Source organism: Pogona vitticeps, chromosome 2 (assembly GCF_051106095.1).
Source record: "Pogona vitticeps strain Pit_001003342236 chromosome 2, PviZW2.1, whole genome shotgun sequence".
Lineage (NCBI taxonomy): Eukaryota > Metazoa > Chordata > Lepidosauria > Squamata > Agamidae > Pogona > Pogona vitticeps.
In genome coordinates, this window is record NC_135784.1 from 268,562,195 (window position 1) to 268,588,798 (window position 26,604).

The window sequence follows — 26,604 nt, forward strand, 5'->3', positions numbered from 1 at the left end:
AATACAGCAATCACTTTCAACACACGTTTCTAAACTCATATTATAACCTATAAAACTATTTTTATAAACTTGGAAAATGCTGACTTGAGTCTTGAGTTGGACAAGTGGAAACAAAAATGAAACAAAGCAAAACCGCTGGGGACAAAATACTAGAATTTTAGAATGGTTATGCAGTTATTATACCAAAAAGTGTGAAAAGTAAAGAGATCCTTGTACCTATTGACTAAAAGCTTTGTGGTTTTAAAGATGTGTTTGTATACACTAGGATGGGAAAGCTGGTCTTTCATGTGTTTTGACCTATAACCCCCATCAACCTCGTCCACATTCACATAATTCATTCCCACTGTGGTAATTGTAAACTACAATTGCTATACAAACTTAACTGTGTTGCATGGAAGTTGCAGTATATTACTCTTGAGGTCCCTTCCAACTCTTATGATTCAATAATAATAATAATAATAATAATAATAATAATAATAATAATAATAATAATAATAATAATAATAATAATAATAATAATAATAATAATAATAATAATAGCATTACACTGAAACAGCAACAGCCTTGTTCTTGCATGACATTTTATTTTTAAAAATAACAATATTTACATAACTCTAGCTAATAAATTACATTTTAAGTACTGTAGAAGACAGAACAGAGGAGGTCTGTTGCTCAGAGATAAAAAGTGTTATATCCTCTATTTTCTCATCCAAAAGCATCGTATTTATTCCTTATCTCCCAGATCTTACCAAGTCTGCACCATCAATAACTATCAACAACTGAAGAGATAGCCATGCTGCTACCTGCTGCCTTGAAATCACTATCATTTGTCCATTGCTGAGCATACATCTTTTTTATCCCAACTCTGATTTGATTTCTTCTCTTGGTCCCAATTAAGTGTTTCCTTTTCTTTTTGAAGATTTTATTTTAAAAAAACTAAACTCAGTTTGCCTTTCTGAAAAATGGGGTCCTGCTGGAGGAAAAAAGACAAGTGCAAACGGGTTGCCTGAAACACTCTTCCACTCGTCTCTTGCACTTCTGATCTTTGCATGCCTTCTAGGTCCAGGGAACAGAAACACACATTCAAAGGAGTGTTTTTTCTGTGGCATTGTGTGCAGTAAACTCCCTGCCCCTCAGCTATGAAACTGTGATCTTCTTTATTTATTTAGTTGCCTCACTCTGCTTTTTCAATACCAGGGGTTGCTGCCAGAGGGGGGGGGGATGTGGATTCCAGGAAGTGATTTTGTGTTGCTGTAGAGGTCAGATCCTGAACCCTCCTCCCAAACGCAGTTCTGAAGTTAAGCCATCTTTTCAAGTGACCCTGCCCATTAGGACCCTTGGCTCCACCTGCCCCTGGATCTTCCCATGGTAACACCTGGCCCCGTTGGCTCCACCTTCAGTGACCTCGCTTACCCTTTATGACATTGACCCCAATGGACAGGAGCCAAGAGTGGGACAGATAAATCACACAATAGAGACACGAGTCACTGAAGGCTGGGACTGAAGAGGCACCTGTGAAAGTCCCACGTCTGGGACTTGTAAGACCCCCGGTAGTGTTACTGCCTAAGTTTGGAGATCTATTGCAGAGGAATAGTTTCCAGGTGGCGAGGGGCCGATTTGGGGATTTGAAAAAAAGACCTAGAAGCCCCAGCAGAGTAATTCCTCGACTTCTGGTATGTGGCTGCTTTTCCCTTTAGGGCGATGCAAATCCCTTCGCTGCTTCCCAGTTCATTTGACTCCGGGCTCAATAGGATACCTCTGAAAAGCCAACACACTGTTTATTGCCCTCCGAAATACTGCCCCAAATTATTCACAGGCTGCCCGTTCCTCCTCCTCCGAAAGTGTTCATGCCAGCACTACCCACTAGGCGACCCTTCCTTGAAGCTCTGCTCAGGGGGGCAGCTTTTCTCGGCTTTGGCTGACAAGCCTCTCTCTCTCTCTCTCTCTGAGCCCGTCTTGGTCCGGCGAGGAAGGCTCCTGGGCGAGCGGCTGACAAACGTCGGGCTCCGGAGGCGGGCGAGGAGCGCGGCTCTGCCTGCGTTTACACACCTCCTGTACAGAAAGGGAGCCGCGGCACCGGCGGCACGCATGCGCACGGGGGTTGTTTTTCACAAAGCTCCCCTTAAAGTGAGCTGGCAGCGGCGGAGCGCTTGTCTTTGTAGAGAGACCACAGAGCGGGAGAGGCGCTGCGAGCAGCATCTCTTCTAGCGTGGGTACTTTTAAAGGAATCCCAATGAAGTGCTCGTAGGAGAACGCACTGATCCTGCCTGCAGTCTTTTTCGCAGGGCAGGAGAAATCAGATCAGTGTCAAGTGAAGATCACATTTTTTTTTCCGATGTGAGATCTTGACTCTCCTTCCTTCCCCTTTTTTTCTTACAGTATATTTTTATAGACTTTGTAATTACAGAAAAAAAAAAGAAAAAATCAACATGGTGCTGGGGAAGGTGAAGAGTTTGACGATAAGCTTCGACTGTCTTAATGACAGTAATGTCCCCGTCTATTCTAGCGGGGACACTGTCTCAGGAAGGGTGAATTTAGAAGTGACTGGGGAAATTAGGGTCAAATCGCTTAAAATCCATGCAAGAGGACATGCAAAAGTGCGCTGGACGGAATCGAGAAATGCTGGATCCAACACTGCCTATACACAGAATTACACGGAAGAAGTAGAATATTTCAACCACAAGGATATCTTAATTGGGCACGAAAGGGGTAAGTCTGGATTTCGATCAATTACTTTTTAGTATGTTCGAGCAGTTTTCTACATAAAAAGTCAATTTCTTGATTATTAGGTGACATGAGCCATATTACTCAGAAGTAAGCCATATTAAGGGCAATGACACTTCTTCCTCAGTGAGTGAGTCCTAAGATGTCTGTATGGTATGGTGTGGTATAGTGTAGTTAGTACCTAGCGTATGGAAATGTAGCGATTTAAATCCTCAACAGATCATCGTGGTGCGTCTGCAGTGCTTGCAGACTAGACTTTTTTCCTCCATCAGTCTGCTCTTTTGATTGCAGACCCTTGCACCCGTCCATCCATTTTAAAGCTTCCCACAAAAAAAAAAAAAATGAATTGATTTTAGAAGGGTGCTCTCTTGTTACTGGCTTACCCCCCCCCCAAAAAAATATCTTAAGAATTGCTTTATTACTCTATATGATTGGGGGTCCTGGGCGATGTTGCTTTGCGAGGATGGAGGATTATTAAGAAAGGGATCCCTGCGGTGTATTTTGACACTTGCTTTCAGCACCCCACGTGCAGATCCGCATTCCCTTATGCCTAAACTCGAAAAAGTTGGTAAATCAGCCCAGTTTTTCTGTCATGGTTCTGCCAACCAGTTGGATGTAAAGCTATGACTGGGGGGGGCAAGCCCCCACTTTGTCCAAAGAATTAGGGCATCATTTCTAAGTTGGGGGGATTCTGTGACCAATGAAACCTATGTCATAGCGAAGAACTCGGCAAATGGGGCATGTTTTTGGTTAGGGCAATAGGAATCACCCTTCTCACGGGTTACTAGGTCTTCAGATGGTTAATCTGTTGTTTCAAATGGCATTGATGTGGAAGTATAGGAGAGTCTAAGGTTGTTTTTCTGAAGTTTCCACCCTTTGTTAGAAGCGGTTCAATCCTGTTTGGGACCAGTACTGAAGGGAAGGGAGGGGTTGCTCCTTCTCCTCACAGCAGATTGGTTACACGCGTCAGGTGGTGGCGATGACTTAATTCCTAGCACAAGAAAATGTTAAAACTGGTTATGTAATTTTGGCTTGCTCTTTTGTATCCGTATATGTAGATATATATATAGGTAGGTATATAGAGATAATATATCTCCATATACTGTATGAATAAATTTGCAGTAGATTGATTGCAGATATGGGGAGAAATAAATAGGATTAGCCTCCTCGACTTAATTCAAGGAAGTTGCACGTAATGCATTCGATTGCTTCCAAGGAAAGGGGTCTCTCTCCCCCCCGCCCGAGAATGCAGTTCAAACATGATGTCAGCGGAACGAAACTTTTGGATTATGAAAATGTATGCAAGTCCACGGTGCTTTAAAGCCAGCTGCTGCATGAACGGGAAGCCCTTCCGTGTAATTTGCAGCGTTAAGTACCTCCCCACTTACAGTACTGAAAGGTGCCGTAGATCCAATTCTACCTGCCGGTTTGGAGGAAGTGGGAGGCTACCAACCGAAAGCACCGGCGGCTCGCTGCCATCTTTTCAGAAAGCAAACCGGCGCTTGCACCTGCTAAATATGGTATTGCACGGCACGACCTGGGCTCCTTTTATGTGTGTCACTATTTGGAAGAAACAAAAGGCCAGGGGCGACACAGGGTATTTTTTAATGGGGTCGGGCAGCTCGTGTTGGAGCTTGCCAACTGCCCTGGCGACGTACGTCTCTCTTCCGACTTGGCCTGACTCATTCATTCTCGTCTCCACGTAACGGCGGGCGGCTTCCTCGCCTTTCATTGCCCCTCACCCTCACCCCCCTCGCCGTCGCTGCCTCGCGCCAAGCCATGCCACCACCAGGCAGGAGTTTCAATGACTTAGCGGAGGAGGCAGGCAGGCAGGCAACCACCCACCCGCCCTCAGCCTAGCATGCTCGCCGAAGCCCCGCCCCACCCTCACGCGGCTATTGGTCCGCTGGGGTTTGTTAGCTTGTTGCTAAGGCAATGCCAGGGCTTGATTGGGAGGCGGGTGAGCCGATTAAAGGCGGCGAGCGATTAAAAGACAAGGTGCTAGTTCTCAACGCCTGCAAAACTGGCAACCGGGGGACGGGGAGGGGGAAAGAGGTGGTTCTTGTGGTGGCTCCCGCTAGGGCCGCCCAGTCCTTCCTCCGCTTTTTTTTTCTTCAGCAGCGCTCTTCCATCTCTCAGCTTCACGTGTACAAACGCATGCTTTAAGCCGTCCCGTCCAGCCCCGCCGCGACTTGTGTCCTCCTGGCTTAACTTTGCGAGGGGAAGTTTCGAGGTTCTCTTTTGATCTGCTCCCAAAACTATTTCAAGGCAAGCTTTAGCCGCATTTAGCGCTTGCTGCGTTGGCTCCCACGCGTTGCAGACGCTCCCAGCTGCCTCTACCCCTCATCTGCCTTTTGTCTGGCTGGTTTTCTTCTGGTCGCTGTAGCACGTCAGTGGGACTTGCAGACGCGTCTCTCAGAAGACACGAATTAAGTCTTAAAACAGCCTGTAAACCTAAACGATCTGCCTTCTGCCACGTCTTGCCAGTCATGGCCGCTTGGCAACGGGATAAGATTTCACATGTGGATTCCATCAGCGGGGGTGGGGGGCGTTGGGGGGGCGGTGTTGCAAAGGATGTGGACTTTGTCACGTACAACCGGAGTCGGGTGCTTTTCCGAAGCCCCGAGGTCTCACACTCGGTTATTCCGAAGCCCCGCTCCTCGGCAGAGCAGCGCCTTTTCCTGCACCCCAAACCGGACGGCAATAGCTCGTCTTATTCGGAGATGAATGGGCCAGTGCGAGGCACGCCGCACCCGATCCTGGGCAAACCTCGGTGCGTGAGGCGCCTAGGTTTGGGAAGGGCCCCTAGCGCTGCATTCCCCCGAGAGACCCATGGAGTGTGTCCCGCTCCACTTCCGTGTTCCTGGAAAGGCTCCCGGCCGAAACCGGGGGTGGGGTGGGGTCCGCAGAGTCCTCGTTTCGTGGGCCGATTTCCCCGAGCTCTCCCCCCACGTCCCTGTGAGAACTCTGCCCTGCACAGCAACAGGGGCCGCCAGGTTTCTGGGGCGCCCCATCCCGCCTGGTCCCCTTCTCGGGGGTTCAAGACCGGCGCCGCCACCAGATGACCCCCCCACACACACTGCAGTCCATGCCTCTGAGGTGGCTTCGCGAAACGAGCCCACGTTCCTTCCGTGTCCTTCCCCCCAACCCGCTTTCTTCCATTGAACGGCGGCCTTGCGTCACCTTTCCAGCGGGCACCTACAAGGGAATTGCCCGGTCCGGCCAAGCCTGGGAGACCGGAAGCTCCAGAGAAAAGAGCGGCTTTTTTCTCTTTCTCACCCCCCCCCCGCGCGCACTCCCTTCTTCCCTCCCTCTCCCTTCTTGCCTATGACTAACAGGTTTGGTTGCGCCACTGAGCAAATACGCTGGCTGGGGAGTGCAATGTATACTGTATGCATATAAGCGGCTGGCTGAGACTCTGCTCGCACCGGTTTAGGCCGGTCCTCTCCTGCTTGAATCTAGTCTGTGATTGACAGCTCAGCAGTTGTTTACCACAGCGCGGCGGCGGGAGCTGCTGCTGCTGCTCCTACTGCTGAGGCTGAAGGGAAACTGCTGAGCTGGCAGAAAGGAAGGGGGGTGGAAGGGAAACCTTTTCTTTAAAATAAAATGGTTCAGCATTCCAACGTGAAATTTATTTTTAATGAACTGTACACAACCCAGACTTTCGTTCAGTAGTGGTTTCAGGGTTTGGTTTTATTTCTAAATCGTCTTTTCTTTAAAATAATGGCGTAAAAGGTCCAGATGCTGAGGGGCAGGATAAATCTTACCTCACAATTAGATGTGGGCCACTCCGGCTATCAGATTTTGGGGAGAAAGGCGAGCAGGTGGCCCTTTGTGATGGAAGGGGTGGTTTACAAAAGGTGACCTCATTGCCTTGTGCCCTTCATGGGTGCTGGAAGACACACCCTGCATACTTCCACACCTAAGATCTGCCCTGAAATTTTGAGGACACTGTTTTATTTCTAGTGGTGTTTGGTCCGAGCCTTTTAGGCTCTCGGAGACAGTGGGTACATGTTGGGGAGTGGTAGGACAGAGGACATTGCAGATACTGGTCGGCAGGGCAATGGGTATCTAACCAAGTTGGGTATAGGCAAGTAATTAAAAGACACAATTACAAGGTGGGGGAGAGGCGTCGGCCCCAGCATCATCACAAAAGCGATTGTTTTTTTCTAATCCAGTATTAATCCATTGACTGGAGAATGCCAACTGAGGCCAGTGAAGAGACCAGGATCATAACTTCACAGACCTCCTCTGATGGATATTTAACTGTCAAGAACCATTAGAAAAAGAAGAAAGATCTCTCTTCAAAACAATCTTAGATTTTCTTCTCCATCAAGACATGAAAAAAACTTCTGAAATATTTGTAATTATAGAGTTTCAAAGTTTGTCACATTTTGATGCTCTCAAAGTGTAATTTCAAAGGCGAGTTGTATGCTGCAGTATGTGCTCATCAGTAGCATTGCCTCTAAAACACTGCTTGAAAATAGGAGATTGGAATTACTAGGACTTTGGCTAAGTAAAAAGTATAAGATCAGTAGAGTTTGTTGTGCCATCTAAACATTAAAAACGTCCTTCAAAAATGGATCTAATCAGGATTGTGCTAATGCTGCTTTAAAAAGTCAAATAATCAAAATGGAACCCCACTGAAGTAAGGCAACCCCACCCCCATAGTTTATGTCTGCATTTAGACATTAGGAAAGGCTGTGGAAGAAGGAAATGAGGAATGATTAGCAGGGATTAGTATTACTACTGCTGAATTTCACTTTTAAATTTAAAGGTACACCAAGAATGATTAATGTATTCAAGCTAAAAGTTATCCTAGGAATTAGTCACAGACCAGTCATTGGAATAAAAAGCCCTTAAGATCAGTGGAGATAGCCCAAGTGAGGGTGTGGTTTGCAATTTTGTTTCTTCCTTTTCTAATTTCAGTTAGTTGAAATTATGTGATCATAATGTCATATGTATACAACATTTTCAGATAAAATAACATTGGGTTTTTTACTCCTAGATGATGATAATTCCGAAGAAGGCCTCCACATAATTCATTCAGGACGGCACGAATATGCATTCAGTTTTGAGCTTCCACAGACGTAAGTATTTTCCAGCTGTGTGAGAAGACTGAGCAGCAGATCTGTAAACAGTTGTGTATGAAAATACAGCCAGGGAAAGAAAAAACCCTTTTCAATGGTCACAAGGATTGCACTAGAACATGCTACAAGGACATTGTCCATAGTAAACACCTGCAAAGTTGCTGTGACTCAAAGTGGAAAAATCTGAAGTAACTAATCCCTTTCGGTCAACATTTCCTTTTGAAACCTGTTGCACATCCAGAATCTTTCACTTCCTCAGCCCATGTCATCTCTTTTACTAGTTACTAATGGGGTAGAGGTTTGATCATTATTCATTTCAGAGGTTCTGGCATGACTTCCTGTTTAATTTAATGGTGAGCAAAGTTGGCTGTTTCAGCTGAACATGTTGAAACATCTATCAGGAAGACATAAATCAGAATAAAATAAGGTAGAGTGAGTACTAGAAAAATGGTAAATGAAGACTATAGGTTTGTATCTGTAAGGTAGACGTTGTAAAAGAATTAGGCAATGGGCGAGAGGAGAAGAAATGCTTAAGTCAAAGGAAGGTGAACCTTTAAAACACAGGATAGATGTTTCTGAAAAACAGGACCTGTGTAGCACTTCTCAAAATATGTTGAAGATAATATATTGTAAAAAAAAAAAAGATGAGGCAGTGGGACCAACATGTAGAAAATAATTTAAACCTAAGATTATAATTATGTGCTTCAGTGTCACATATTTAAAGCTTATAGCAAACATTATTTTGAGTATCTGCATTTTTTTAGTCTATAGCATTTGCAGGTGCTGAGCAAGACGTGGGGTTATTTCTCAAAGAGGTAGCCTGGTAGAATTTACTATTACCCTAGATGTAACAGTAATATTTTTGAAAACCTGTCTTTACTGGGTCTGATATAGCAGAAATTATGTTAACTAATTGTTTACTGCTTAAACAGAACAGAAATATCAACCAGAGGTACTTGTTATTTCCTTCAAGGTGTGAAAAAAATGCAAGAAAAGATTGGATTAACCCATTGTATGTTACAGAACTGGGAATGCAATACCTGTTAATAGGTATCAAAACCATTCCCTCAGTTTCTAACAGATTTTTAAAAAGGAAAAAAGAGCCTGCTCCTTGGAAGCATAACGAGGTGTTTGGACAATTGATTGAACATAACTGCTCTTTCACAACACATGGAGTGTGGAAGTCCTTGTAATTTTAAATCAGGAATTTTAGGACATTCTTGGAATTAAAGAAGATTTTATCCCACCTTAAATAAAATTCTGTTTGTTTTCAGTAAAAGACTAAAGTACAGAAAAGGCTATTTGTTTAATGGTTCCGAAAAAGTTTCCTTTGAGATAAACAATAAGAAAGGAGTTAGATAAAATAACATTATCTATTTAAACTCTTTTCTTGAACCTATGAACAAGGGAAGTACTTAGAAACAGCCAGGCACTGTATGAATTAAGGGAATATCCCCTATGGATGTTGGCTCTGACCATGAAAACATCTGTTGAACAGTTAGCATAAAACTGTTCAGATAAGATGTGGTGCTCCAGGGAAGCCAGTTATTTCAAATAAATATGTTGACCTCATTGTAATGTTTCATGTTTTCCCTGTTCCACAGATATTAAAAAGTGACCCTTTGTAACAACGAGGAATCTTTTTGTCTGCTCCCCAGTGTAGTTAAACTGGAGTGCTTGAAGCTGAGCAGGTTTAATTCTCACTCAACTCAGTGGGACTAAATCAAGAAAACCTACATACTTCAGCTTGACTGGGTTGTGGGCTGGATTAATGTCTCTTGTAGCATATAATGGTGCAATTTCTGGTACAAATTTGGTTATACTTTTATAGATCTACTGAGCAAATTAATTGTAACTACAGAGATATTTCTCCCAAACTAATTGATCACAAAAATCCTATAAACAAATTATTTTTAATTGCATACTATGATGCATTAACAGTACAGACCAACTAATTACTACCTGGAATGAGTGTATACTTACATTAAGGAAAAAAACAGATAAAGATTTATTCAGTTTTGACCTTTGTGTCCTGAACAGACCACTTGCTACCTCATTTGAAGGCAGACATGGCAGTGTGCGCTATTGGGTGAAAGCAGAATTGCACAGGCCTTGGCTTCTACCAGTAAAATTAAAGAAGGAATTTACAGTCTTTGAACATATAGATATCAACACTCCTTCATTACTGGTAAGAATGGATAGAATTACTCATTTTTTGTTTTTGCCATTCAAAATAGTAGTATATAGACTCTGGAATATCAAAATATTTAACAGTAATGAAGTATGTTGAAATAAATAAAGCATAAGGATATGATGACCCAACAACCCATAAGAGGTCCATTTTGTATAATAATCTAAAGAATATTGTTAAGCTGCGTCTTTTTAAAAATAATACGTTTCAAACTGTTCTAGTAAAGATTAACTTACTAGTGTGCAGAACAGTTTTAGCCTTGTAAAAAAGTTCGGCATAAGAACTTTGCAGCTTGAAGCAATGTAAAAAAAATTGTACTGCAGTGCATTATTTCTTACTATGCTACTAATAATTTATGTATCAAGTGGGGAGAAATGATCATACTTCTGTATGTTATCATATAAAATTATTTTAAAGCTAATAATGACTTAATAAGATTCTCAATCTGACCTAAAAAAAGACAAAAACACAATTATATGTACTTGCTTTTTAAATTAAAATAAAAATGTGAAAATGGAACATGTAAAGAAAAGTCCATTGAAACAGGGTTCTTTTGCTTATCTTTAAAAATCATATTATTTGGGATTATAGAGGACCTCATCTGAAACTCACAAAACCCTACAGGAATGTTTACACTAAACTTTGTGAGTTTGAGACAAGGCCCTTTTAGTACAATGGCAAGGACATTGCTTGGATACCATCCTAACCAAGGGTGGGCAATCTCAGATTTTGAAAAGTGTAGGCAGGGACAAGAATATTTTGAAACAAAGCGCTAGTGTTCAGGAATAGGGACCATTTAGAACATAGTACAACAGGACACCCAATGAGTTAGCAGTAGAATAAAAAAACAAGCATTTCGCCAGCTATGATTCTTACGTGAACCGAAGTTCAATTGTAATGGATACAGATTTAATTTTAAAAAACTCATCTGTTTTTGCCTTTACTATAATGGCAATAAAGCCACAATCATGAAAACACTTAGAATGTAAATCAAATACATGGTTTTGCCAGCTAAAATGATGGTGCATTTATAAATAAAATGTATTTGAGAGAAAATTATATTTACGTATCCCAATAAATATATTCCCAAAAATTTAGTGTTTAAACCAGTTGGATAGTCATTAACCTGAAAGGAATGTTCACTGATTTTAGTAAGGCTTATTCCCAGATATGAATAGTTTTAGAGTGAAACTGATCAAAATCCCAGAACATACTCAGAATGTCCTGTGTAGAACTGTACATTTGTTTTGCAGGGCGTAACACCAAAACTTTTAGCTCACCTAGATTATAGATTTATGCCTCACAGTAGAATCTATTGCTGTTTTTCCATTATAAGGCTCTACTCAGGAGGCAGATTTGAGGGGAAATCTCATTGAAGTCAATTTTCATGTCTAATACATGAAATTAAAAATGTGCTTCATAAGATTAGAGTAATCAATTCCCTTACCTTCAAAAGGAGACCATTTAATTACAGATCAGACTTTTAGTATTACTTGCTCAATAATATCTGTACAGACTGGCAGTAGCATTCCAGAGTTCCCTATTAGACTTTTTTCCAGCTGTGCCTGGAGATGTCTGGTATTGAGCCTGAATCATGTTGCATGCAGAACATATGTTCTGTCGTTAGCTATTTCCCTGTCCCTTTCCTAACCATCAAAGACATTTAGACAACCAAAGCATAAGTACTATAGTCTGTGCATTCCTCTTACTATTGGAGCAGAATTAATAATAAACTTAGCCAGACTATTAATTGCTGTTGTAGCTGCTGCATATGAGAGAGAATATATCATTGGTAGATGGCATTAGGATGTTTCCAGATGTTGTCTTTCTGCTGCAGTTGTAGCAGTAACCAGCATGGTAACATAATGGCCAGATAATCAATTCAGTCCAATCCTGTTCTAATCACTTCTGGTCCAGAAGTACTAACAGGATCAGCAAGTGGGGGATCAACCGTCACTGATGAAAATCCCATGATAGGAGACATAGTTTTATTAGGTTCTTCTTGTTTTGCGTCCAGGTGTGTAGTTAACCCTCTTTCAAAAGCTGCTATCTGAAAGCAACCCTAGGCTGTAGAGTATTATTATTTTTACAGAGTTTAATTTTAATTGTGATTTTTTTCCCTTTCAGTCACCCCAAGCAGGCACAAAAGAAAAGACTCTCTGTTGCTGGTTTTGTACCTCAGGCCCAATATCCTTAAGTGCCAAAATTGAAAGGAAGGGCTATACCCCAGGTATGTGGACATTAATTCTTATGGAAGCTGTGTGTGTGTTAACAATATACAGGGATGGATCTACTGTGACTCTAATAAAGCTTATAGGGGGACCCATAACAGTTCAAGATTCAGAGCCTAAAAAATGTAGGTCCACTACCAACAATATAAGATAGTCCTATGAGCTTTAAATAACACCATGTCCTGGTTAACAGGAGAGCTATATTTTAATAGTAAATATGGATTATTGACAGGCTACATTAAATGTAAGCTCCACAGATATACCACACTCCTGATCCCTTGAACCAGGTGTGAGTGTTGCCATTGACTTGAGTAGCATTAAGTTTGCAAATATTCTCATATGTAGAAGATCCTGTTTGGAAACTGTTGTCTGTTTTTGTGTCTTTTGCAACTAGTAAGATTACTATCATGAACTGTAGCAGTGTTTCCTTCTAACATTAATATTCCTTTTATTCAAGGTGAATCAATTCATATCTTTGCGGAGATTGAGAACTGCTCTTCCCGGATGGTGGTGCCAAAGGCTGCCATTTATCAAACACAGGCATTTTATGCCAAAGGGAAAATGAAGGAAGTGAAGCAGCTGGTTGCCAACTTGCGTGGGGAATCCTTGTCATCAGGGAAGACTGAAACCTGGAATGGCAAACAGTTAAAAATTCCACCCGTCTCCCCTTCAATTCTCGACTGTAGCATAATCCGTGTGGAATATTCACTAATGGTAGGAATTTAGTGTAGTTTCTTTAATATTCAGCATATCAGAACTGATTTACTTTGAGCACAACCAGAAGGGGGAAGTTGGAGGGATCTAGTTTGTGCTTAGAAGGCCCGTTACCTTTAGTTTGAGCTATTTTATGTCACACTTAAGTGATTCTTCCATTCACATGGGGACATTTCTTCTCCTGTGAGAAGGATCCAGACAGTTCTTTGGATTGCTCTGATTTGTCTCCCTCTTGATTATTGACAGCCCCATCCCTAAAGTAAGTGACACACTACTGCAGCAATGAATCAGTCTAGCATGCTATACTGTACATATTATATGTAATGTACTGAAACACACCTGAAATGTATTAGAATTGTGCTGCGTCAGTTAGGAAAATATTAAAAACAACAAGAACAACAGAGGAGGGTTTTTCTCCCATCCTCCCTTTTAATGTTACAACCCATCACAAGCCTATCACCTCAGATAATACTGCCCACAGCTCTGTTTGGGTGCAAATTAAATCAACCGCTACAGAATAGGATAATCAGCAGCACTCCTAATTACAGCAAATAAATTGCAGTCCAACCCTATGTCAGAAAAGATCAGGCAGCTTGTAAAGAGGGAGGGATGGATCACTTTTACTGAAAACACATGTGGGTGCCAGAAAATAGGGCAAACCAAACTGCACCAAAAGCAAAACAGCTATATGCCAGTGTGATCACCCTCTTAGTTGGTTTATAAAAGTTTTGATTGAGGTTCTCATAATTTCTTCTTTCTTGTCTTCTAGGTATATGTGGATATTCCAGGTGCAATGGACTTGTTTCTTAATTTACCACTTGTAATTGGTACTATTCCTTTACATCCCTTTGGCAGCAGAACGTCGAGTGTGAGCAGTCAATGTAGCATGAATATGAATTGGCTTGGTCTGACACTGCCTGAAAGACCAGAAGGTAATTCGATTGCATAGATTCCATGTTTTGCAGACCTGTAATTCTGTTAGAGTGTACTAATGCAAATCTAGATAGTCATCTAAACAAAATTTATAGAAAGAACACTTCACAAAGGATCTCCTTGTTACCATTCCAAGTGAGGGACAATACAACTGCCTGTTTTCCCCCCTCACAAACCATGAAAATAGGACTAAGCTGTTGCTTAAGCCAGTGGTTCCCAACCACAGACCGGTGGGTGGGTGTGGGTGGCATACTTGCGCGGGGTGTGCTGCGCTCATGGGGGGGCGTGCAGCGTTCACATGTATGTGCGGGGGAGCGTGTTGTGCTCGGGGGGGGGGCAAGAAATCTGTATCCACTGCCCGGTCCTGCCTAGGCCACGGACCAGGGGTTGGGGACCCTTGGCTTAAGGGACTGAATGGTTGAAGGTCTATTTTATTTTGTTACATTTGTATTCTGCTTTTCCTCCATTATCTCCTCACAGCATCCCTGTGAGAGTAGATCAGGTAGAGAATAGCTGTTCCAAAATCAACCAGTGGGTTCCATGGCTCCGAGGGTACTGTAAACTAGATCTTGGTTCTAGTCTAACATTCTGGCCACTGTGGTGTCATAGCTGGCTGGTTCAGAAAAAAACTGCCAGTATCCAGGTGTATCTGCAGGTTCAGATCTCCGTGCCTCCATATTTATATATTTATTAAAATATATATTTCACACTTGTATCTCACTTCCAGTGAACTCAAAGCAGCATACATGGATTTCTTCTCTCCCAATTTATCTTCACAACATTCTTGTGATATAATCAGACTGAGAGAAAGTGATTGGTCAAAGCCCAGTGGATAGATTTCATGGTTCAGTGGGGACTAGAGCCCAGGACTGGACTGACTTGCATTTTACACTTTGATTTTGGAGAGGTGGCAGTGATTGCACTTAACTTCCCCTAATAAGAGAATGAGTGTAAGCAAGTGGGTAGTCTATGGCTAAACTTGATGGCAAAGCTGTTTTGGAGACCATTGACACATTTCTGGAACTCCAGGATAGTTAAAACTGACATAGCAATTTACCCTTTCTTTGTATCTACCTTGTGGAAATCATAACTAAAATTTAATATATTTGTCATGTTATATATCTTGACATGCATAAGAACATTGTTCGAACTGCGTGTACTTTTACCTTCAGCACCTCCTAGCTATGCAGAAGTGGTCACTGAGGAGCAGAGACAGTCCAACTTAGCTCCTGTAGCTGCTTGTGATGACTTTGAAAGAGCACTTCAAGGACCATTATTCGCCTACATCCAGGAGTTCCGATTCCTGCCTCCTCCACTTTATTCAGAGGTGAGTTTGCACATGAATATTAAACTTGCTTTCCGTTTTAAAAGCATTCTATTTTTGCACTTCCTGTTTTTTGTGGGAAGTGTCCCAGAACATACCAAGAGCAGCTAATGCAGTCTATACTGCACTCTGCATGGTCTTGTTCTGTAAATATTGGTCAGACTTTTGCAGACACTGTTAGCACTTGTTAAGCTAGCCAACTCCTTCAGATTTTCCCATACTAGATTACCATCTTTTTGACAACCATCTGCTGCAGTGCATCTTTTACATAGCTAGCTCAGGAGGACAATATTTATTTGGAAGAACTGTTTTCATAACAAAAAGGTAGAATTTAGTTTGTAATTTACTATTTAATTGGCTTAGAGCAGTAGATAATTTCAACTTGTATAGAGTCCTTCCCCATAGCATGAACACTCTCTGGGCTGTTCACAGGACAACAAATCACATTATTGCATTACAAAATGCAATAAATACCATAAAATAAATAAAACACTCACTATCTAAAAACCGGTATTTAACTAGGAATCAGCAATTTAAAACAAATACGGGCATCTCAGGTCAGTGGTTGAAAGCACTAATAAAAGGCAGCTTTAAATCTGGTTTGTTTTTTACTGATTTCCTGAAAACTAAGAGGGATGGTGCCTGACAAATCTCTGTTGGAAGCTTATTCCAGAGGCCACTAGTGAGAAAAGTGCAGTTCCTGGTGTTAACTCTTTCAGCCTCCTTAGATGTTGCTGTTTTTAACTTCATGGACTGTAAGGAGTGGGTGGGACAGGTAGCTGTTTAGTGGGAGAGACATTCTGACAAATATTGAGATCCCAGGCTGTTAAGGGTTTCATAGGTCACGACCAGCACCTTGAATTGGGTACGAAAATTAATGGAGCCAATGAAGGTGTGCCAAGACGAGATAATGAGTTTTTATCTGCTAGTATCTGTGATCAGTCTGGCAGCATAGAATGCTGATTTCTACTAGCTTAGCAGCAGAACACATAGAGGTTTGGGGAGGAAATCTGCCTTTTCTACTGCAGTCTGAAATCTACCCCAAAACTTGCTCTGCAGTGCTAGTAAGGTTTCTGGCACTGGTCTGGAGACAGTTCTGAGGGCAAAAGGGGAAAGGAACTTCCATTGTGCTGGTCATATTCATGATGAAATTTCTTTTAATGCTTTAGAAAAATATTGATCGTTTTTTAATTTAAAGAGGCAGTTAATTACCTTGTTTCCTGCCCCTTTCCCTTAGATTGACCCAAACCCAGATCAGCCTTCAGATGACAGACCATCCTGCCCCTCCCGCTGAAGGAATGCTTCCTAAGAAGAGTTGACTTGGGTCAGAATTGTATTTTCACAGTGATGGGAATAAAGTTGTCCCACAGAGAGACACACCTTAAAAGGAAGTTGTTGCTTGAAGAAAAAGGTGAAATAATGAAACAACCTGTGATAATGCTTTTGAAGCCTACAGTAAACATCATAGGACTGCTCTTCATGCTTGAAGACCTGAGCTTTCCCTCCGTTTATACCGGCACATGCTAAGAGCAGCCTTAATAGCCTACACTCGTGTGTCAAAACACTCATTGTGTTGCAAGAGGGGTGATTTCCTCTTTTGATTTGAAAATTTGCACATGCTCAATGCTTTTGTTGTGCGGTTCAGTGTCACTACAGCTTTTTCTCATTTATGTTGGACTGTTATTAACCCCTTCTGACTTGTTTGTGGTCCGCACAACAAGGAGCAAAAGAAAGCTTTGAAAACTTTGATGACAAATGCACTGATTTTTTTTTATTTAGAAAACAAACAATAAAGAGTCTGGACTTTTTCTGCATATACATATGCTCAGAATTGTCCCAGTAAAACTGATCCATATATCACCTCTTCAGCTTGGATCCTGTTGTGGATTTATTACAAACATCAAATGCCTTCAAGCCAATCCTAGCTGTATGTTTTGCAGCCTACTGTAGTAGACAAGCAACAGATATACGGGGCAAAAAATAACAGAAGGAAACTAATAGGAGTCTCAGTCAAGATTGTATACATTCTTGATTCCTTTTTAAGAATTTGTTGCCTTTCTACTATTACTGCAAAGAAGAATTTTGTTACAGACTGCCTAAAATCACTTAATCTCAGGTGAACTCATCACTTGCCAAAATGTTGAAATGCTATTTGTTTATGTTGCACTGTTGAATTTTGTTTTTGTTTTTTCCTTTTCCTGTTTTTGTTACATGGCTTGTTTTAGTTGGAAAAGGGCGACTTGGGAAAGGGACATACACAAATGAATGCATCTTCATTTCTTATTGTCTTTCCAAACATTAGAACAGCCACAGGGAGGTAACACGCAGCAAATATGTCAGTTAAGAGTTACTGAGGAAAAGTTGTGTATTAGTCATATACTCTTAGGAGAGGGGTTTCTCAAGTCATTGGGGTAGGAAAAGTGAATTAATTTTTATAAGTACTTATTCCATGACTGTACATGTGCATGAAGTAGCATTTTCAGAAATATTTTCCACTAAGTACCACTTGGAATGTGTTCTCTCAAAGACTAAAGAAATACTGAGTGAAATTAGTAGCCAACTAATTGGCACAAAATTGCTTTGACTATATAATCTTGAGTGCGGGTTCAGCACAGATTACCAAGGGTCAGTTGGTGAATAATGTGTTTGAAGCCCTCAAATGCTGGTTTATCAGCATAAAAGATGTACATTAACGCACAACTGTCCTTTTCCGAAAGAAACTCATAGCTGATTTTTACCAAAACCACCCATCCTTGTTCCAAATGGCAACAGTGTAGCTGTTGTACTGATTAATCCTGTGTTTTACAGCCTGACTGGTTTAAGGTTTGCTTTCTCCTAGGTAAAACTCCACTGATTCACATCTGTCTTGCTGTTGAGGCTTTGTAACAGGATAGGCTTTTCCATAAGTGGCCTTTAAGAAAACATGGACAAGAATTCATGTTTGAACAATAACAGGGTGAAAAATAAACAGTATAAAAACGAGTCACGTTTTATGTGATTCTGTTATAAAGAGTTTCGCCTTCAGCAAGCAGACTTTATGTACTCGATAATAAAATAATTGAGTGATGGAACTTACGTTTTAATTTTGCTAAGCAATTTTGTGAATGTCCCTCTTCCACAGAAGATTTAATTTAAAATGTGGGAATGTGGCATAAAAGGGCATTTGGTGATTCTATTTGGGGGGGGGGGGGTTGTTTTGTTTTTTGGTGGGAAGGGCTTAGTTTTTGTTTCAAGCAACTAGGGAACAATTGCTGTTGCATAGCATTACATTTATCACCATATGATGGATGTTTCCAAATGAAGTGGGATTGACCAATATTGCAGTAATTGGCATTGCCTCACATTTTGTGAGCTGGTTAAAAATGTAAACACTATTAAACATTTTTTTTAAAAAATCTATTCTGTGGCATTACTGTTATTTCTGATTTCATAAAATATTGGTCAGTTTCTGGACATTGTAAAATAAAAGGTTCAGAAATACTAGTCCAGTACTTAAAATATCTCTTGTTTTTTTTTAAAAAAGGGGGGGTAGAAATGAGTAAAATCCAAAATGTTAGAAAAAAAACAACAAAGTGCAATATTTAATGTTTGCTTTATAGGTTATATTCAGTAGCTGTTTGTATTATATTTTCTTTTTTATTTTCTTTTTTTCAGTTTGGTGCTGAATATGTCCTTGTAGACTCTTGTTTCAAAAAAAAAACGTGGAAAACAATTTTTCCTATTGCTCTTCCTTGTGGATAATAAAACTTTTTTTTACAAAAAATCATTTGAAGGGTTTTATATAAAGAAACTGAAAGCAGTTGGTTTTATTATAAATTTGGGTTGTGTCCAGCCCACTACAGCTGTAAAGCTTGTAGGAACAGGGATCACCATGAGCAGTACAGCCAGAACCATTTAAAAAAAAACTGATACAGGCAATAGCACATGCTAGAAATCACAACAAAGCAATGTACAAGAATCAAGACAAAAAAAGTAGACCCTGCTGACCAAGTAAAATGTAACAAGTGATCCTGAAAAAGGACAGCTTCCTTGTGATTCCAGACACTGGGAGTTCAATTTCTCACTATGCATCCTGGAAAAGCCAGCCTGTGTGGCCTTGGGCAAGCTGCACAGTCCCAGGACCCCCCCCCCCCAAAAGGAATGGTAAACCATTTATGAGTATGCTCTACCTAGAAAACCCCGAAAAAGGCTCACCATAAGTAAAAGTTGATGACCTTATGGTACAAAATTATTTTCTTGTAAATAGCTTTATGTCATATAGTTGACAGGAAATACAGTAATTCAAAATTGAAAGTGCTTGATACAGTATAATTGCAGCATAGTTAAGCCCTGAATTCTTACCTGTATTCACTGCTGGAGATAAAGAGCAAATACGTGAGCCTGAAATGGTCTTTCAGGGAGGTGGGAATTAGGAGCTGAACAAATAAATGGTGACAAGGGAAGAGAAGTAGTTCCACACTGTTTAGACAAACTACATGGCCCACATGGTGTGCAGGTGAGAGTTCTCAATAAGTTGCAGATCTAACAAAATTGATGGTGCCCCCTTTAAATCAGTCTGTGTACCAGAAGGCTAGAGAGTGGCCAGTGGCATCCAGAGGTGTCTGGGAAATTATAGACCACTTAGCTTAACATTTGTTCCAGGTAAATCTGTGGAAAGTGTTGTTAAAGAGAAAATTTCCAAGCTTGTAGAATGGCAAGCCCTGCCAAAAAAGAGTCAACGTAGCTTCTGCAATGCTAAATCCTGTTTTGCTAATCATTTAGCAGTTTTTGAAAGTGAATAATATGTGGATAGGAGTGATCTGACATGTTCATTTGGATGTCCAACTGACTTTTGAGAGAGTCCCTTATCATGTCTGGATTACTTTACAATTTGTTCACCAGACCCCAGAAAAGAATATTGAACAGCTGGAAAAGGGCCAGAGAAGGGCAAGCCAAATAATCAATATTGCTATGAGCAAAGGTTACATCACTTGGTTCAGATAAAAGGCAAGGAAGGGGAAAACATGTTACACCAACTTAAAAAAAATATACATGGTGGCAAAACAGATTGGGAAGCACTGTTGGCCTTCTCATAGTCCTAGTCATCAAGTGAAGCTGAACAGTGGGAGGTAATGGGAAGTATTTCATAGCTCATAGCTGTGGAATTCACTATCACACCATAATGTTGTGAATGGTTACCAGTTTGGATTAGGCAGGCTTAGAGATGGGCATTTCCTGTGCTTTGCTGTGGTTCAGCGGATTAGGCCCACAGGTGTTGCATGAGCACCTGGATTCCACATCTTGCCTCTTTCTGTGAGCACCCACTCAGAGGAGGAGGAGCAGCAGCAGGGAAGCATCTGGCGCTGCTTCTGATGGGGCACCTGCAAGAGGAGTTGGGGGGGTGCTACAGGGCATGGGATCCAGGGTGCCCATGTGGGCCTGATCCACCAAATTGCGCTGAAGTATCGAACCGCGGTAAGAGCCATCTCTAGTTAGGATTAGTATTCCAGTTCAAAAAAGGAGTGCCAAATGGAAGTGGGCTTGTCCACAAAAACTCACATTAAAATATAGCAGTTTGTCTTTAATGTGTCACAACATGTTTGTCTTTTTTTTTTTTTCCTGATATGCTAGCAGAGACTGACACAACTACTTTGTAGTCTCTATGTTTATTAGAACTGAGACAATCACAAGGATTTATCCTTGGCACAGGGGATTATCTTTGGCTCCTCAAAGCTCAAAACACCACCCTTGATGGCAAGAGAAGCAATACCACTTGCTCCTTTTAGAGATTTGCTCAATGATGTGAGAACTGTCTGTTTTGGAAAACACATTTTGTCCCAGAACTTACTCAGTCTCCCTGGCCTTTCAGACTGAAAGGGCAGCTTTAACTCCTATCTCAGTTCAAAAGTTCATCCTGAGGGTATAAACAGGGATCCCTCTTCTGACTCAAGATCACCACAACTTTCTTCCTTCTCTCGTCCTACAATCCCCGATTCCCCTCGCTGTCTCTCACTCAGGCAACAAAATGTTCCTCCTTCCCTCACCAACATGTCTGCTGTTCACAGACTTTTATCAGTAACTTCCCCTTCTTTTCCACCTACCTCTTTTCTTAGCTGACTCTCTGTTCTTTTCCATGTTTACTGAAAGAGGGGGCTCCAGGTTTCATTCCTTTGCAAGAAATCAGGTGGATCTTTTCAGAAGAGGAAATTGGCCTGATACAGTAGTGTGAATTTCAGATTTGGCTGTGGAAGGTTTCTTGACAGCCCTTCAGACCATGCAAAGGAAAAAAATGTTTTGTATAAGTGATAGAGTACATCAGCACTGGTCTATTATATGCAAAATTCATTTCCACTGCCTGTCTGCCAAGGAGCAAAGGAGGTCCTCCCTTTGCTGACATCCCAAAGTGGCTCGCTTATTAACCTACTTCACAATTATCAAAAATTCAAACTGAAATAAGACTTGACAGCCAGGAAGCTCTCTTGCTGTCCATTTCCGCCAATCACATGCACTGGAAGCAGACCAAACCAGAACAATCCTACCTGCATTTTTAAAAGTAGAAGCTCTTGACAGGGCTCAGGAAGGAATATTTTGGAGATTATTGGGTTCACTCCAGTGATTACATTGTGTGATTGCCTGGAAAAGAAGTGACCCAACCTTTCCCTGCAGCAGACCAAACAGTGGGCTAAATGTGCCACTGATGGCACCCCAGTAGTTTTAAGATCCCCAAATGAGCCTGATTGGCTCTCTGTGAAGTATTGGTGATGTTAATTCTGACATCATTGACTACCATTGTCCTGAACTTAACCCTTTCCTTGCAAATCTGTAACCAGAGGAGCAAATAATTTTTCTTTATGTTTCCACTTAGTGGCATGGGTGAACCTGTTGCGGTGGCAAGGATAAAAACATGCCTCTCGGTTTCAGGAGTAGACATGTTTGAATGTCATTAAAAGGAACACACAAACCTTCCCCTTGATGTGTTGCCAGCCCCCTGCCTTCTCGAAACCTGTTTTAGTGTTTTCTTGGTCCACTTGCAATAATCCATGTTATAAGCAGTACAGGGAGCCATGAAGAAAGTGTCATAATGGAAAGTTGTGGCCATATTGAAAAGATTGCTGGCACAGCAATGCCTTGCATATTTATTTAGAAGTTAAAAAAACAACATTAGGTTCAAACAAGTCTCCTGCATCTGGTAAGAGCGATACGATAAGTAGTTCAGCAAGTGAAGCTTTTCCTCACATGCAGATGCAGCCATAGCGGTCATGAGCAGACCCCTTCACAAATTTCTGTTCCAGAGCTATTAAGGCCATACAGTAGAAGGCTGCCTGCCAAAAGGAAAAATTGGCAGTGCAAAGTTCACTAGAAACAAAACAAAACAAAATAACTCCCAAACACTTCATGAGAGAAGATCTGTTGGATCAGACCAAGGACATCTGTAATTTAACATCCTGTGTGCTGCAGTTGCCAGCCAGATCCATCTGGGAAGTCAATACGAGCATGAAGGCCAATAACCCTTTCCCCCCAAATTGATGAATACAGCCTCAGATTCTGAAGTGTGATGTGGCCGTAAAGTCATTGCGAGTCCTGTTCTTCTTCCTTTCTCTGGTACAGAGATAAGCAAGCAACACACTGCTCTTGGCCTGGATTTTACCCACACACAGACACACACACAAATACTGTTTTTGTGGTCACTGCTGCCTTCCATCACTGTCACTGCCAAATTCTCCAACACTCTCCAACACACTCAGTGGAGAAGTTAGAAAACTCGAAGATTTCCTATAAGGGAAGGCACACGGTAAGAGCATGTCTTGTTTTCAAGAAGCATCCACATTCCTCCCAGGAATGCAATTCTGTTTCAAAACAAGTTGTGACGGGGGAGCGCATCTTGTTTCAAAGCAGAAAGGGGCCCCCTCCAAATTTCAGTGGGTGTAATTGGATTCCTAATCCATCATAGTTGTGCATGTGTGATTTAATGGAACCTGGATTGCAGAATTTATATTTCCTCCAATGCTTGGCAATACTACCTGAAGGATCAATTCGTTGGCCAAGAATGAAAATGTTATTAAAGCCATTTATAGACATTCAATATAGCCCAGAGTGGGTGGAGAATAACCCTACAAAAGAGAAAAGGTGACTTGATCTTACATGAAGCAAAGAGATAACTTTCTAATCCCACTGTTTTTTTTTTTAATAACTGCCTGGGAGTTTACAACAAGATGCAGATCTTGAGTGGTACCCTATGTGGATAGAGTGATGGACTAGGACTCAGGATTAGAAATTATCTACGGAAAGGTAAAGAACAGAGTAAAAATCCCCAGTTGCTATCTCATCAGAAATGGACGGTACTACTTCCAGTTTCTGGAAATGAGCATAGAAAAGAGAAAAAGAAGTAGAGGCAGTGGATTGAGCAGGAGCTTCATTATAGGATTTTGGTCTGTTTATTACTGACACAAAACATCATTCTTGCAAGTTCAAACAAGGACTCTCTGTGCTGGGACACTGTGTTGTGTTTTTTAACCTTATAAGAAGATGTTTTCTTTCCTTAGCACATAGATCTTTCTAAATATGGTGACATTTCTAATAAGGGGCAACAAAAGGGGTTATTTGAAGAGGCTGGGAATTTTGCCCTCCTAACAAAGCATGTGGCATTCTGTGTATGTTTTGGGTTTTGGACTTTTGGATTGCTCTGATTTGAGGTAAAATATTGATAGCAATGGGAGGAAAAATCTTCTGGTGTCATTGTCTTCTTGGTGTTGTTCCATCTCCTCCTATAGAGTTCAGAAGTTGAGTGGGGGAGGGAAGAGAGAAAGTACCCCGTGAAGCACCCTTTAAATGCCAACACTTTAACTTTTTTGGAAGGGTTAAATAGGGATTGAGCAGCCAGAAGAAAAAAGAAAATGCAGCCAGTTGGATTAGCAATGGCCCATTTGTGTAATGCAAGGCAATGATTACATGCAAAGGTAACTGTTTACCATGTCAGTTTTTCTTATGTTGAAAGGCAGCAGATGCCAGGTGTCAAGCCTCAGTGTCACTCAAGCAGACCAAAGAGGTTGGAAGGAGAGTTGCATAGTTAGACAGGTGTTGGATTGTATAGTTGCTTGTTCACTATTGAAAACTGGATTGAGTAGAAGCATTATATACATTAAAAAGCTTCTGTTTCCAAACCCTTTGTTTCTAAGGATTCCAAAATCCATTGTGCAATAATAGCTTTACTGGGCCAACCAAATATGTGCAATCTTTTGAGAGCATCAGATCTCTTCAAGATGTTACCAAAGAAAATCAGGCAGAGGAGGGAGCATTAATCTTAAAAGTCATGTGATTTTAATGTTGTTCTGAGATGTAATGGGGAGGAATTATCTATATCAGGCTTGTCCAACCTGTGGCCCGAGGGCCGCATGCGGCCCAGGTTGGCTCATAATGCGGCCCAGTGCAATTTTTTATTTTTAAAGAAACTCCAAGTTTCAAGTTACACTGCTGGCGCTTGCGGCCGGAATGCGGCTGGAGCACGTCACAACGGTAGGGGGGGAGAGGGAAGGAAGGAGTGGGAGGGGAGGGGAGAGGGGGGCTGTGTGACTGCATTGTGCCATCCCCATCAATAGGTGGACCCCCTCCCGGCCCCATAAAGCCACCAGAGTTGAAGCTGGCAGTCTCTGCTGTCTGAGATCGCAGCTGCCGGTAAGCGCGCTTGGAGCGGAGCTGCGGAGGACAGCTAGGGCTGCCCCCCCATGCGGCCCAAACCAAATTTATATGTGGCCCAAACCAAATTTCCATCTTCTAATGTGGCCCAGGGAAGGTGAAAGGTTGGACACCCCTGATCTATATACTCATAAATGGGGCTTATAAGGTCATGTGATGATATGAGGGTGACCACAGAATTCCCCCTAGCACGGCTGAGAGCAAGAAATACAATCTCGTTCTTCCCCTTCTTGTAGTTCATTCATTCCTTTCTCAGCACAGGTCACTGGTGACTGGGATGGAGATAATTTTAGAGACCAGATTAAATGCTGAAAATCAATAGAAGCCACATTGGGCAAGTTTACCTAGTGACTGGAGGGAGTGAATCCTTATAGAATGAAGTCCTCATTTAGGAAGCATGACATGACTTTCAAGTCTCCCCACTTCACACCTCTTCCTTCCCTGTTTGCTTTCTTGGCAATAGGGTGCTAGAAAGTCTCAAAAGCTTGTGTGTCTTTTTGTGACTTTTGGGGTTGGCATAATAAAGCTATTAACACAATACAGTCTTGGGTGTGTGTGTTTGTTTTCATATCCTACATGGCGAACACTCCCTGTCATGTGAGCTGCACAGAATTATCTCCTCATAGTTTCTGATTTGGATGAAGCCTGTGGTCACAGTCTGTCTACTGCATTGAGGTCGGCAAAGGAAACGTTTGAGCATGTCCCCATAGCCAGGGTCACGTATCTGTTTACTTAGACTGGCTTCTTCAAAAGTATTCACAGCTGACATTTCTCTGTTTCAGAACCTGGTTGCTTCTTATAGCAAGTGGGAAGGTGGAAAGAAGATTAGATCACTTCATATATTCAAATAGACAGCTGAATGGCTCTTGCACATAGACTAAAAATGAAAAACCATGTTTCCTTTTTGGTTCTGTCTCACCTGTATAGATTACCTGTATCAGGTCCAGATGGTACAATCTTTAGTGCATATACATGAAGTTACTCTAACCTCTGTTGGTGTTATATTGCCTGTGGCAGCTCATTCATGCAAAAGTAACCCGGAGATATGAGAGCCATTTGCTAAAGCATCTTCATGATGTCATCACGTTTCTTCTGCTTACTGCTGATGTTTGGCTCTGTTTTCACATGGAGCTGACAGCCCTTAGTTCAGCTGATTGGAAGAGTAATCTTCGCTGATGCCTCATGGAAAGTTTTTAGTCCACTCAGATGTGGTTTCTATTGCATGTATCCTGGAAAAGGTGTTTTAATTTTCAAAATAACTTGAATTAGCTTGAAATAAAGACATATTACTCTATGAGTAGAATTCAGCTATGGAGGCAGAGAATGTACATAAAAATCTCATGTTTACTGTCACAGGAGGGCAAGGCTCGAAGGATTGTATCCAGATTTAGGCATGTGTGACTGGGATGGGGAAAGAGGACTTACCTTGACCTCTACACCCTACTTAACCAGATCCTTGCTGGCCATGCTCCCTTGTATTGCCACATCGAGAGAGGCCAGAAAGATTTCCACCAGAAATTGAGCCTTCTCAGTTGTGGCACCAGCCCTCCAGAATGGGCTTCTGGTTGAGCTGCTCATGGTCCCCCTTCCCTCTCAACCTTCAAGAGACTCCTGAAGACAATTTTCGTCAGGTTTTCAGGTCATCCTTTCATGATGACTGCCAAATTGTGCTTGCCTGTCCACCTATTGTCTGATATTGACTTATTGTTATGTTTATTGATTTGA

The 26,604-nt window shown here is 41.7% G+C and overlaps 1 protein-coding gene across 7 annotated transcripts; it reads left to right on the top strand.

Annotated features, from left to right (window-relative positions):
• Positions 1–2,093: 2,093 nt before the first annotated feature.
• Positions 2,094–18,970, top strand: ARRDC3 (arrestin domain containing 3). Of its 7 annotated transcripts, none has more exons than XR_012084466.2 (8): positions 2,094–2,709; positions 7,733–7,814; positions 9,855–10,002; positions 12,133–12,235; positions 12,694–12,950; positions 13,720–13,882; positions 15,021–15,210; positions 16,445–18,970. XR_012084466.2 is itself a non-coding variant. In XM_020783774.3 (8 exons), the coding sequence occupies exons 1-8, from the start codon at positions 2,430–2,432 to the stop codon at positions 16,499–16,501; spliced, it is 1,245 nt and encodes a 414-aa protein (XP_020639433.1). In that variant the 5' UTR covers positions 2,094–2,429; the 3' UTR covers positions 16,502–18,970. The 7 variants fall into 7 exon arrangements, 6 of the variants coding, with proteins under 6 accessions (XP_020639433.1, XP_072848646.1, XP_078242489.1 ...); XM_020783774.3 differs by having other exon boundaries at positions 15,056–15,210; XM_078386363.1 differs by lacking the exon at positions 2,094–2,709 and adding an exon at positions 5,879–7,087 and having other exon boundaries at positions 15,056–15,210.
• Positions 18,971–26,604: the final 7,634 nt, after the last annotated feature.